The sequence below is a fragment of the Coturnix japonica genome, chromosome 1, assembly GCF_001577835.2.
Source record: "Coturnix japonica isolate 7356 chromosome 1, Coturnix japonica 2.1, whole genome shotgun sequence".
Taxonomy (NCBI): Eukaryota; Metazoa; Chordata; class Aves; order Galliformes; family Phasianidae; genus Coturnix; species Coturnix japonica.
The window spans coordinates 68847552-68861699 of NC_029516.1; the positions used below are offsets into that span (position 1 = coordinate 68847552).

General features: G+C 41.2%; 1 protein-coding gene and 1 long non-coding RNA gene across 2 annotated transcripts in view; one reads left to right on the forward strand and one right to left on the reverse strand.

Moving 5' to 3' along the window:
• The window catches only part of LOC116653910, a 26432-nt gene extending 12907 nt beyond the window's left edge, over positions 1-13525 (forward strand). The window contains exon 3 of the long non-coding RNA XR_004308536.1: positions 13378-13525. This is a non-coding gene — a long non-coding RNA (uncharacterized LOC116653910). The remainder of the gene's footprint in view (positions 1-13377) is intronic.
• LOC107318459 (ovostatin) overlaps positions 1812-14148 on the reverse strand; it is a 26788-nt gene continuing 14451 nt past the window's right edge. The window contains exons 21-36 of the mRNA XM_032446883.1: positions 13795-13913; positions 13327-13378; positions 12519-12602; positions 11806-11982; positions 11227-11308; positions 10622-10778; positions 10041-10115; positions 8919-9084; positions 8433-8650; positions 7627-7842; positions 7121-7245; positions 6677-6767; positions 4828-4896; positions 3921-4026; positions 2850-2913; positions 1812-2007 (exon numbers count right to left, since the gene is read on the reverse strand). Coding sequence (XP_032302774.1) covers positions 2852-2913; positions 3921-4026; positions 4828-4896; positions 6677-6767; positions 7121-7245; positions 7627-7842; positions 8433-8650; positions 8919-9084; positions 10041-10115; positions 10622-10778; positions 11227-11308; positions 11806-11982; positions 12519-12602; positions 13327-13378; positions 13795-13913 — 1799 coding nt within the window. The 3' untranslated portion in view covers positions 1812-2007; positions 2850-2851. The remainder of the gene's footprint in view (positions 2008-2849; positions 2914-3920; positions 4027-4827; positions 4897-6676; positions 6768-7120; positions 7246-7626; positions 7843-8432; positions 8651-8918; positions 9085-10040; positions 10116-10621; positions 10779-11226; positions 11309-11805; positions 11983-12518; positions 12603-13326; positions 13379-13794; positions 13914-14148) is intronic.

A 14148-nucleotide genomic window follows, 5' to 3' on the forward strand; every position in this document is an offset into this window, starting at 1 on the left:
AACCAAATCAGATTGTAGCTCACTTGCAACAGTTTCGAGTGTATCAGGAAAGCAAAACTCACAGCCTCACTTGCCTACCTCTTTCTTCCAGTGAAGTTTTCTTTCTGTAACTTAGCATAGAAATCCACACCATGCTCAGAGCATTTCATCTCCATAAAATAAAAATTTCCCATATGTACAGTGACAATAATAAAAAGATGGTAATAAATACCCAAAAGGTTATTTACAGGAAAAACTCACCCATATGGAAGCCTTTGGTCTGCTGGGAACCACTGAGGCAATCTCCAAGAGATGCTGCCTTAGTGGTGGTCAGCCCTTAAATGAGGTCTAGAGGAGGTGGAGTCAAGCTCCACCCCTTCTGGGAGCACAGCTAAATTACTCTCACCTGTGCTCCCACAGCTGACCCAGAACTTTCCTCAGCTGATTAATCAGAGGTTCAGGCTGTGATTACCAATTTCCCATACACCATCACACAGAAAGTCCCCCATAACAAAAAAAGTCCATGGAAGTTAATGGAATGGCTCTTTATAAGCTTGATATTGTGCTGATCCTGGGTAGTCATCCCTTTGCAGTTCTGAAAATTACACTTGGTTGATAGATTCTGTGAGTAGCTGGGTACCCTGATGTCTGTAAAGAGTCTAGTATCTTCAGGACTCAGCTCAGAAGCACAAATCCCACTGATTCTCAAGTTACTTAGAACCCTTTGGGAAAAAGAAAATCAAACCACTGCCAACAAAATCAACAATGGACAGAAAACAAGAAAAAAACCCACTCAAAAAAAGCCCATTCAAAATCCTGGTTTGGGAAGGGAATTGGGAATTCTGTGCTGACATGGAGAGTCACTTTCACTGAAAAAAACCCCTCAAGTCTCTATTCCACACATGTCATTAGCAAATTGCCCAGTGAAGTGAACCTCTTTTCCAGTTCCTTTTAATATACATACAAGCCCTCAACAGTTCTCATCTGCACTTAAATTATTATCTACACCCTCACATGACAGGCCCTTTCTCCTCTTCCCCTTCTCTTTTGTTCATTTTAATCTTCTTTAACATATGCCACAAATCACAAAGCACTCTGTAATCTCTTGAAATCAATTTGTTCAGCATGAAAATGTTGGCCAAAATTACAACGGTGTGCAGCATACTGGGGACACCATGTGGTGTGTTATAATCACGCTCGTTTGAGAAACATTGATGTCCTTGCTGTACAGATGTTTTCTGGTCCATTTACTTGATAGTTTTAAGTCTGACACTATTTTGGACTAGGACATACTTAAGCTCTGTAGGACAAAGTCTGGAAACAATTTTAACCAGTAATGGAATATTTCTTGAAAACCCTCAGGTTCATGACTATGTCTGTTTAGGTCATACCTACTGAGACTCAATAAGGCAGCCCTGGCATGCGGAGGAACTCTGGCATGCATCTGTGTCCCTAGATGTGGGACCTGGCAGTCACCAAGCCTTCATGGAAGTCTGCCCCTTTCATTACTTGCTCCTCTACTTAAGCATGATGCAGAGATGCTAACCCTAACACTGTACTTTTATGTTAAAGGTGCAGAGGCAACACTTTGTCAGGGCCGGGGAAAGGTGACAGGCTGCTCAACAGCCAAGAGAAATAGATGAGAGGCTGAAACTGACAGCACATGCTGCATATTATGGTAGCTGCCAGTTGTTATCCATTATAGCTGGTAGGAGGCCAAATGCCACATTCAGGCATTATGGTTCTCTCTTCTTCCTTCCACAGCCACCCATCATCATATGAACTGCCATTAAAATGTAGGTTCTGTGACACTGAAAGAAAGACAATGCCCAGTGTAGAAGGGAGTTTTATTGAAAAAGTATATACGGTTATGGTATAGATTTAGAGAGATTTGCCATGAAAGGAAACAGAAGGTCAGATACTGGTACCAACAACATCACAGTCTCCCACCATGTTTAGAAAGGCGAAATAACCCTTTCTGGGACTTAATGACAGAATAGGGTGCTTGATCACTTGTTCAACTTGCTCCTGCAGGGGAAAATTCAAAAGAGAATAAACACAATGAGGAAAGAAAACAAACAAGCAAAACATGCGTAGAAGATAAAATATGTTTTCAGGATGCTGAATTGATAGACCATTCCATTTGAAACAGACAAAAAAATGGATCAAGAACTATCAGCAAGCTATGTCTACATACCTACATCATTGCTCAGCAGATCATGGCCAGCATAACCGCTAAGCTGAGAAGCATACAGACCTGCACCTTCCTCACAGTAAGACAGCATTGTACATCTGACTGGTCAACACACACTTCCATTATTCACATCACATCAAATGTTCTCCTCAGAATATGATTTGACTGGCTAGGATGGCATTCCTTAAGTCCATGTGGAATACCTTACCTTACCTGTGCCCATTAAACACACAGGCTGTGAGGGACGCTGTAGGCAGAATATTGTTTATTAAGCGTTGATGTTTCTGAGGAATCTCTGCAGGAATTTTCCAGTGTTTCTGTTTTTCTACACTTTGTCTTTCACCCTACAGAGGGGCTGATTTCCTTCAGTGAACAGCTAAGTGGTCCACAAATGCAGCCCACAGAGCATGTGACGCAGGACAGGATCTGAGTCTGACTGCTTCCTGGAAAGCCTGGTGAAGGCTCCTTTCCTCCAAGATAATCTCTCACTCTACTCATCCTTCCAATCCCTCTGTTCATGCTACTTTATATTTCACTCTCTTGCCTTTCTTTTTACTAACTGTTCTCTCTTTCCTTCCCCAGTGCTTCAGTTTCATTGCTGCTTGAGGTTTTTTCTTCTTCTTTTTTTTTTTTTCCTTTTTTTTTTCTATCTTTCACTTACCTTACTTTCACTTACCATTAGCCCCTTTCTGCAACAACGTCTCTGCAAAGTGACGTGTATTGAGCAACAGCATATTCTTCTGGAAAAGAGCAAAGGAGATGTTCTCATTATAAGCACCGTCGGCTCGTTTTAGCCAAGACTTCGTGTGAGTCAGCTGCATAGAAGAAATTCGCACCAAGGGAGCCTTCACAGAAAGGTAAACATCGCAGAAAAAGCTGTTGCGAAGGGACGCCCCTGACATTCAGCTGCACTGACGGGGGTGGCAGCGGCAGAACCTCCTGCATGTACAAAACCTGCCGCCAGGGAGCGGAGCAGGGCAGGGAGGGAGAATACCCGGCGTGCTAGAGAGATGTTCATTAAGAGATTACCCCCCGCAAAGTACCCGCTTCTTCACTTCCCCCCACAACACACACACACACACAGTAGCTTCTCTACAGCAGCTATGAGAGCCTGGATGTGGAAGGCCCATCTGCAGATAATAACAATCCACTCAGTCTAGATGAACCAATGAAACCAAATCACAAAAAGCCTTCCCCCCAGTATCAAGACTACATCATTAAAAAATAAGAGATGGATATTTGTTGTAGGTGATTCCTCCCTACAGGGAACTGAATGTCCAATATGCTGAGCAGACTCTCTTCTTAGAGATGTTCAGGTGAGAGATGTCTCCAGGAAACTACTGAGTATGGTACGGCTGTCAGGCCACAGCCCCTTACTGCTTTTCCATACTGGGAGACATGAAGCAGCTACGCAATTGTCAAGGGACTTCAAGACCTTGGGATGACTGCTAAAGGAATTGAATGCACAGATCCTCTTCTCCTCTTTAAGGTGAAGATTCTTGAAATCTCCTTAGTACTGAGAGACACACTTTCATAGTTTTCCAGTTGTGCCCACTTGTCATCTTATGTAAGAAACCAAGCTTGCTGAAGTGAAATGAGTGACCTTGGCATCATTTCCAATTCCTAACATAGTTCAGAGGACTGTCAGTTCCATGAAAACTGGTTATTTGTCTCTCTGAAGGCATGTAGTATTTCTGCTCTCCCTGTCCCTTCCCCACATGTTGTTCTGGTTAAAACAAAGACCTACCTGTTTTATAGTAATCATAGATGTACACAGGAGCTGGCTTGAGGTGGGTCACTACAAACTCCTGTTCAACTGAGAAAGTGACTTCTTTTCTCCTCTTTTGCAGCATCTGGGAATGGGAAGGATGAGGATCACGTGAGACATTTTTTTTCATATAACACAATCTGGAGTTCATTAGTTATATATCCAATCCTGCTGGTATCCTACATACAGATGTGGGAAATCCATTATCTGCCTGCCAAGTTGAGATCAAAAATATTTTTGAAGAGTCCAAAGTGAAACTGAAGGGAAGAGCTGTAGGTTTCCAGTCCTGCTTGTATTACCTTACTTGGTTAAAAAAAACAAACCAACAAATCCTATTGGCCTGAGGCAAGAGAGAGAAAAGAAGTCTCAAAAGACTGACCTTAATTCTACAAGCAATTGTATTTTTTATATGTACATTCTGATCCAGGAATTAGATTAAAAATTAGAGTTAGGAATGAATTGAAGTAAAAGAAGGAATTATTATTATTTTTATTTTTATTTTTTTTCAGATATCTTATTACTGTTCCATGTTCTGTTAGAAGAACTGGGATTTAATAGGACCCTGCCCAGGGAACATATACTTAAAGGAATCTCCTTCTTGGTGTTTATTCACCATATACTGAAAGGAGAAAGACTTTTTATTAGTTTATTCATACTTCTAAAATTAATTTCATTCTAATTGCTAATAGAGCAGGTTTCAGTTTGAAGTTTTGTGGGAGCTTGGGATGTTACTCACTTTGGGGAATAAGCAGTTTAGTGAGTAAAGGGTAAAGCTGATGGGGAAAATATTTGGGCACTTCAGAGAATGAAACCTCACTGTAGGTGCATCTATTACATACTGATTTTATTATTTGTTTAAAACAAATAGCCAATGTTCAGTACTTACATTTTCCAGGTAAAGGAGAACATGGTTTTTCTTGTATTCTACTTGCTTCACTTTGTGGGCATCAATGAGCTTTTAAACAAGGAAATGGAGACAAATTCACAGAGTCAAACCAAACCATTCTATAATTCTATGAAAGTGACCATTACGATCATCTAGTTCCACACTCCCCCCCACCCCCCCAGCTATAGTCAGAGACACCTGCCTCTAGACCATGTTGCTCAAGGCTCCATCCAGCCTGGCCTTGAGCTCCTCCAGGGAGTGGGAATCCACAGCCTCTCTAGGAAACGTGTTCCAGTGTCTCACTGCCTTCACGGTATAGAATTTCTTCTTAATATCTAGTCTAAATCTACCCCCTTACAGTTTAAAGCCATGAATCACGCATGTCACTAAGTGCTATATAGAACCATAGAATCATGGTTGAAAGGGACTTCTAGGATCATCAAGCTCCAGTTCCCCCTGACACAGGCAGGGCCACCAACCTACAAATCTAACACTACACCAGGCAGCCCAGGGCCCCATCCAACCTGGCCTTGAACACCTCCAGGCATGGCAACTCCAACACCTCCCTAGGCAGCCTGTTCCAATCTGTAACCACCCTTTCCATGAAGAAATTCTTTGTTACCTCATGTCCTAATCACTTGCCACCTGAGAAAAGACCAGCAGACTCTTTGCCACTGCCTTCTTTCAGGTAGTTGTACAGAGCAAGATCTCCCACCAGCCTTCTTTGCTCCTGACTAAATTTGCTCCTGACTAAACAGCCCCAAATCTCTCAGTCAATCCTTATTACTGTTGTTTTCTAGTTCTTTCACAAGATTCATTGCTCATTCTTGCACAAGCTTGAGCAACTCAGTATGGTGGGTGGGATGAATCCCATGACTGGAATAATCTGATTGAAGGCTACAGGCTCTTAAAAAGGGATAAACAGAATAGGAAGAGAGGGGGGTTGACCTCTATGTTGGGAAGTAGATAGATTGTGAAGAGTGGTGTCTGAGCAATAGCCATGATCAGGTTGAGAGCTTGTGGGTAAAAATCAAGGATCAGTCCAGTAAAGGGCATCTAGTGGTTGGGGTCTGCTACAGGCCACCTGATCAGAGGGAAGTCTTCTTGCTTCAGCTGCAGGAGGTGTTGCACTCACAGGCTCTTGTCCTGATGGGGGATTTCAACCACCTGGGTATCTGCTGGTATAGTGGCATGGCAGGTGTCAGACAGTCCAGGAGATTGCTGGAGTCTGTCAAGGGCAACTTCCTGGTCCAAGTAATAGATGGACCAACCCGACATGAAGCCTTACTGGACCTGGTGCTCACCAATGAGGAAGAAAGCATTAGAGAAGTTAAGATTGGAGGCAGCTGGGGCTGCAGTGATCATGCCCTGGTGGAGTTTGTGATCTGGAGGAATGCAGGCCTGGCAAAAAGTAGAGTCAGGACCCTGAACTTCAGGAGAGCAAAATTCCAGCTGCTCAAGGAACTGCTGTGTGGGATCTCCTGGGAAACTGTCCTTGAGGGCATAGGAACAGAACAGAGCTGGCAGCTCTTTAAGGACACCCTTCTGAGTGTGCACAATCTCTCCAACCCCCAGAAGAAGAAACTGAGGAGGTGGACAACTGGCATGGCTGTGCAAGATCTGCAGCTTAAATTGAGGGAAAAGAGAGAAATGTACAGGAAGTGGAAGCAGGGTTGTGTAGCCTGGGAAGAATATAGAGACGTTGTCTGCATGTGTAGAAATAAGATCAGGACAGCCAAGGCATGGAGAGAGCTGAACTTGGCAAGGGATGTGAAAAATAACAAGAAGGGGTTCTACAGGTACATAGGCAGAAGGAGGCAGATCATTTTATCATGTTTCTATTGTTTACCTTATCTAGGGAAGATTTCACAGGAACAAAGCCAGAGAGCATCTTCACATCAATAATGACAGTGTTGGAGCTAGACTGCTTCCCCGTGTAACTGAAACAACAGAAGTCCCGGTCAGTCTGTTTTGTGTCAGGGGAAGAGGGGAAGGAAATATCACTCTGCACTCTTGGCCTTGTACAACAAAGCAAGAATGGAGTGAATCACATGCACTTGCTGACTGGCTCAAATGGGAGATGCTGTGGGAAGGCCCCTGGTACAAGGGGGCAAGAATGTGCTAGTAATTTATGTACTAATAGTGTTAAGTATATTTTGGGAAATATATCATATTGTTTGATAGCATCAACACTGTCCAACATAGATCAGCTCATAGTTCATGACTTTAAGTAAAACTGAATACACAACAAAGCAGTGTCAATTGTGCAGCTGGTCTGTTGATGGCACATTACCTGCTTATGAGTACAATATCAAATTTTCCTGGTTGGTCCTGTGGGCAGGAAGCATTTGATGTCTGTACTGAGAGAGAAAATCCAAAGGCCCCCTCTTGAAGGTGAATGTTGTATCTCAGTGCTGTCTGGAAGAGGAAAAAAAGAACCTTTTTAAGCATGCCAAGGATTTTTCTTTGAATTAGAAAATAGAACATCAGACTGAGTGATGTTTCCAGGGGATGTAGATGATTCCTGATTATGCTGAAGATGAGCACTTCAGTCTTCTGCATTTTGTCAATAAAGATGCTTGTACCTGGGCACCACACATTAGAAATCACTTCCTGATCAGAAAGACTATTTTTTTTGCCATGTTGTGATTTCACAGAACAGATAAAAGGTTGTTTAAAGAGTTTAGGAAAATCAGATAATTAGGAAAAAGAAAGAGAAGTCAGATGGAAAGTCATCAGAAATACAGTTGTGTTGTGTGCAGAATGTAGGATGCAGTGAAAAGGAGGACAGGCGCTTACTTGTATAAGTACACATCCAGTGCCATTCACTGTTAAGCTGTATTTCCCAGGTACTTCAGGAAGGGGAGTCTGTTGCAGTAGGAGCCTGTTCTCATTATTAACAGTAAATACTTTCGCAAAAGTGTTCTTGGAAATTATCTTGATGACATTTTGTGTAACAGAATTATAGGTGGCCTCACCATAAGCTGCAAGGGCTTGAAGAGCAACTACCGTGTCCTGAAAGAAAATAATAAAAGTCAGTTAGCTACACAGTGTGACTACTGATGTTATGATTCTAATGCAAAGCAAAGCCACTTTGACCTAGTTAAAGAATGCCTGAACTTGTATATGATTCCAAGTTTTCCACACAGAGGAGGCATTTCCTTCTGATGTGCATGTTTTAGCGTGAAAGAAATCTCTCTACTAATTATAAAGATTTCAGAGTACAAAATATGAGCACTAGAACATGCCTCAATAAGGTATTTCAAGTGAAAATGCATGTATTTCCTAGGGAACTGCAGAGAACCTCTTGGTTGCATAGCAATTAAGACCTGGTGATAAGAGGGTTTTTTTGATTTATTGCTAACATGTGTCTCTGTATTTCTTACTAGTGCAATTACTCCTTTATGTACTTAACTTATATATTGTTAAGAAAGGAAAATTTAAATAAATAACTAAAAAGGATTTTGGACTCACTAAGAAAAAGACTTGGTCTCTATATGCATGACAGCAGACACAAGAGAGAAATAAAACTGGATAGTCATAGCCTCACTGACACAGTAGTGCCCCAGTTCCTAGGATTGACTGGAGAATGGGAGTTTATGCACCTGTGTGGAAGAGAAACCTCCATAGGAGTTCTGTTGCCTAATAATCCACTGCACAATCGCTGAAGCTTTTGTGAGATCCTCTTGATTACGATTTGGTTTGTAGAGCAATGCCAACAGCACGTAGCTGGTGATCTCAACCTCGATTGATGGAACATGGTCTAAAAGGTGGGAGTTTTCAGTTGGGGATCTCTGTTTCTGCTCCCAGTACTTTGAACCACCTGAATCAACAAAGAAGGTGAAAAACAGTGATAATGGAATATTGATATCACTGTTCTATGCTGTCCCCGAGACATACTGTGACCTGGCCTTTCACACAACTACTTAATGTGGAGCAACAGATGTGCTGTAAGTTTTCTCTGTAATTACTTGGAGATGTCTTGTTTCTGATATGTGTGCCTATGCTCTCAGTATTGTCAAGGTGCATGCCATCAGTAAAATGTATTCCATCTTCCCACCTCCTCAGATTCTGAAATGTCTGAAACTTACCAACATCCTTTGCTGATTTCTGTAATTCTCTTAGGAATGATTCACATATTTCTGCTTTGCCAGCTAAGCAGAAGGCATAGGCCACAAGTGCCTGAGTGTAAATGTCACTGATATTTTTCTCAGATGCAGTTTCCAGGCAATAAAAGGCATTTCGGATTACTGTGTACTTCAAAAACAAACAAACAAATAAATAAAAACAACAACTAAAACAGCATGTGTCTGAATTCTGAACAGTTGTCCTCACTAGATGAATAGCTCCCTTAAACCTCTTGTTCATCCTGTCATCCTATGGCAATAAGACTTAAGTTTGTATGGTAACATTGGGAAAGAGAATAAGAGACTCTTTAAGGAGGGATTTCATACTGAAATTTCATACTATTAGAGCAGATATGCAGTGTGTTCTTGAAGGTGTAGGTGGATAAACAGAAACCACTCTGCTTCTTTCATGCCTAATTTCTTCCGCTTGCCTCTATTGTCTGCTTCCATATATTGCACAGCAATAAAATTTGATGGAATATTGGCAGGAAGGTTCAAATGCTACCACTACATCACCAACATCCACCTCTGGCTTCACGAACCAACATAATAAAATAGGGGGCATTACTTTTGGAGCAGTTGTTGTAGATTTACATCAAGTGAAAGAAGTAAACTGTTGGACTCCATGTCCTCATTAATATTGTTCTTAATCAGGAAGTTTCTCAAAAAGTACATTACAAACTAGAGGCAGAGAAACTAATATACTGAAGTCTAACATCTCAGCTGTACTCTCCTTTGTACTAGTAGTCACTTTCAAAGAACAACAAATCTTTTCACTCTGATGGATTTTCCTTTTCCCAGTACGGCTTTTGGTTCCATTTAGATTTTATGAATTTATCTGTAATATTTTTATCTTCTTAAGTCATACTTGAGGTTAAGCCATAGTGTGTGTGCTACTACTTGGAAAGATCTTTTATCTGGAAGTTAAACAGTGTCACTGAGAGCAGAATAATGTTAACTAAGAGCTTTCTATCTCCATCTCTTTGTCTCTCTCTCCTATCAAGACTATTTGTAGCAGGTACAGAATCCAAGATAACAACTAGGAATTAATTCCAGATGAATAACAGTAGTGAAAGGCCTTCTTACCGACATGGAGTGCCCGGCTTCTAGCAAGGCAATGGTGACATAGGCAGAAAGTGACAGCTCATTATCTACTCCTCCCTGAAAAGAATATGGGGAGAGGAATTATCAGTGAACAGCATGAATGAAAAGCTTTCAAATATGAGTTGCCATATCCCAGATGAAGAGAGTGTCTGTTTCTGCAGACAGCCCAAATTGAAGGAGAATACATACACAGCAGAAATCGCTTATAAGAAAGCCCATTACTAATTAAACATATATATTAAAAAACAGCAAGAACAAAAAACAGCAAAAATACCACAAAATCCTTATTAACAACAGCTACTCAGCTACCATCAGCAGCAATACAAAATCCTCAAAAAACACAAATTTCCTCAAGACTGTGGTCCTGTAATCTTCTTGCATGGTTCGCAAGATATGTATAAGACAGTGAGGAAGCTGACTCATCTGGAAATAGCTACTGTAAGGTGTGGAGAGGTATCCCTTGGCAGAGGAGAAGCATTTGGAGGGAAATACAGGTTTTGGTAGTAATGAGAGAGGATCTTAATGATAAGAGCATAAATTTAACACAAGTAATTCTTTACCACCTTCAAGGCACTGTTGACAAGTATCCCAGCACTTTGGAAGCAGCCATCTGTCTTCTGTTTTCTTGCCAGCCACATCAGGGTTTGAGCCTGGACATTGTCATCAATATATATGAAGTGACTAGCTTTTGCAAATGATTTGTACACAAAGGCAGTGAGCCTGCAAGGAAACCATGAAGCTGTGAGCTGATCTAGGAACAGAAAACGTTAGCTTTTTCACTCATGCTAGGCAGAGGCCTGAATAATTACAGCCAACAAGTTGGTGACTTGCTTTCTCCTTGTGTACTTCAGCAGGGAAGAGTACCAGAAAGAATTGTATCTATCCATGGAGGAAGGCTAGCACAATCTGAGGCTGATCCTGGCTGCAGAACACTGCAGTGCACTGGGTTCCATAGGAGAGATGAGGAGCAGGAATCAAGTTTTTAGTCTACCTACTATCAGTATTCACTCCCTGATAGGAGCTGGAAAGGAGTTTCACTTAGTACTTAAGAGTTTCACCCCTAGCCAGCTCTGTACACCTGATTCAGCTAGCAAAGGTGTCTTCTACCTACATTATGTGATTTTAATGAAAATTCATTTCTAAGACATTTCTGCTTCCAATCACTCACCAGGTGTTCCCTTCTTTATCTCTAGTGCCAAATGCACTGTAGGACCCATCAGGATGTTTGTATGATAGCTGCTTCTGGTAGCCTGAAAGAATGCAAAAGAGAAAATGTTATCTAATTAAACAAACAAACAAACAAACAAAACTTTATTCTATTTTCCATCAGATTTGTGTGTTATCACCTTTGGAAAACACAGAAAGGTGAAATGTATTTTCCATGCGGTGGGGAAGATTTGATGGAGCTTAAGTGTAGATATAGAACATCCTGTTCTGTAGGAACATTGAATCACAGAATAGGCAGCTCATGTCAGCTCTGTGCTCCACCTAAGCTGACAGTATTAGGGCAGATGCTGTACTTGTATGGATGAGGAGGAAGGGACGTAAAGACAGAACCTCAAAGAAAACATGATGACCAAGTTTTAGTAGTTCAGGAGAAGAAAAATCAGCAAGGCGGTCCCTTGGATCTCTGAGCTGTGCTACAGCATCAGTGCCATACTGCTTGAAGAGTCATGATACTGCTTCTGCTCACTAGACCTCAATAGTAATTCAGTACACATTGTGAAAAGATGCACAAAACTCTCACCGCTCACTAAGTATCCAATGGTCTTGGATTTGACATCTTCACTCAGCTGTCTTGTCTTGTTCAGATAATCCAGTACATAGATATTGGGTGCAAACAGGACCATGTTCTGTTCCCCACTGCCAAATGGCATCTGAAGGAGCTGGTGCAAGTTCTGCATGGCAGTGCCCATGATGTCACCTGGTGAAGACAGGATACTAGGGGAATTAGAACAACTCATGGCCACTGAAACAAACAGTAATTTTAGAGAGTCATGGAAAACCTGGCTGGGTTAGAAAGCCTCTGTTAGAAAGCCTGAAGTTCTCAGTGTTTTCTGAGTGATTTCTTCTATTCTACTTGACAAGTCAACAAATAAATTCCTGCCCTGTCTTTTCTTACTTGGATTAAATTGCCCATTCCAGAAATACTACCTATTTTAGTGCCACTTTAACCAGATGCTTTATGTCTATTAAAATAATGAAACCAAGACCAAAACATTTCCATTAGCATCTCTAGTTTGTACATAGGTGAGTGGAAGAAAGTTTTATGGTCATGAGTGAATAAGGATGTCACTGATTTTTAGATGCAACAAAGAACACTGCTGGACAAGATAAAAATCAGTCTCTTTGCTCAAGATTTTCCAAAGAAAGAAAAAAACACATCTTGAAGCCCAACAAAGCTTTCATTTCATAGTTTAAGGTTTTCTTTTCTTAACATTTCATTAATTTGATGTTTACCAACTACAGAAAAGGAAGCTCTGGGTGATCCTTCTACCACATTTGTAGGTAGATCTATAGCAACATCTTGAGTAATGACATCATCTGTGGAAAAAAAATATTAAGTATATTGTGGATATTCGTGTAGAACATTGGTTACAGTAAAAAATATCAGGAGAGAAGGGAGCACAGTTAAAACTATCAAATGAAAAATAGCTCAAATTATGAAGTAACTGTCATTGCTGAACAGAAATCTATCGAAGAAGGTAAGGCTGTTGCTCACGGCTTGTAATGACTTGTAATGAGCTCTTTGGATTTCTTCAGTGGGGTACTGGGGAGAGCTGATTGGTGAATGTCAGGGCTGCCTTTACATGTGTTAGCAGCCTTCTAGGAAACTCTGGGAACTACAATAAGCATCAAGATGGGATGTTGGGGAATTTTAGTATTCCCTCTTCCATTCTCATGATAAGAGGGAAGCTGAAAGTTGCAGTTATCCTTGGAACAGACAACAACAAACATGACTGTGTGCAGTCCAGAGTAGATTTTGCAAAAAGAAACGTAATCTCCTTTTGATATATTCATAGGCCTTCTTTCATTATCTGAGCACCTTTGATGAAGCACAGACACTGCTTAAGTGACACGCACTAAATAACAGACTTTGTAGCTGTGAGTTGAACATTAAGCACTGTGAATTTAGAAGCTACAATACAAAAGTAACTGCCATTTGAACATCTGCAAACATGAGGGCACAGCATCAATGAACAGGAAAGAGTGGAAAATCCAGTCTCCCCATCCCTTCCCTTCCCTCAGCAGTATATTGAACACTTACCTTTCGTGCAGATCAAGGAGCTCTGGGCCTCTTCTCTTCTTATTCCTTCAGGCTGGAATGGTGATGGGAAGAAGAGACACATTCAGCAGATAAGAACAAAGCACAGAGAAGTAAAGCAGTGACAAGAGTATTCATAACAACCCTCACCCAGATGGCTGTACTGAAGCAATTGTTTGCACGTTCATACCTGTGACTAGTACAAAAGGTGAGTTCCCAAAGTCCCTAATTTCCAGCTTCTCCTCTATATGAGGATGTTGTGCACTTGCCAGCACCCAGTGATCCTCATGGAAGAGGACATCAGATGGGTATGGACTTGAAAATTGATTGAACAGCCCAACCCTGTCCCAGCCAAACAAGAAGTTCTATAGGGAATTGGAACAACTTTTACTTCCTTTTTGTGCTTTTGCTTCAATTTCCTTTTCTCATGGTAGGAAGTACAGGGCAAAGAGGAAGTGCTGTTAGCAGTACCTCAACTAACAATGTCCTGATCTGGGTGTCCCTGTAGTCAGTACTGATGTTCCTAAGTGCTTCTTCTTCACAAGCTTCATCATCATTGGTCTCAGCCATAATGCTGAATAATACGTTACCTTAAACAGTAGCAGAAAAGAGGGAAAATTAACCTCTGTCAAGACTTGTGGCTGAAGCGAGAAATTGCATCTAATAGCAATTATCTGTAGAATAGTAGAGTAAATAGTGCAGCAGAATGAATGATCAGTCACTCTGGGTGAGAAATATGGGAAGAGAACTGATCTCTAAAAATTGAAATGACAAATATACTGCATTTCTGGAGGAGCTTTTTGGCCGGGATAGCTGGAATAGGGG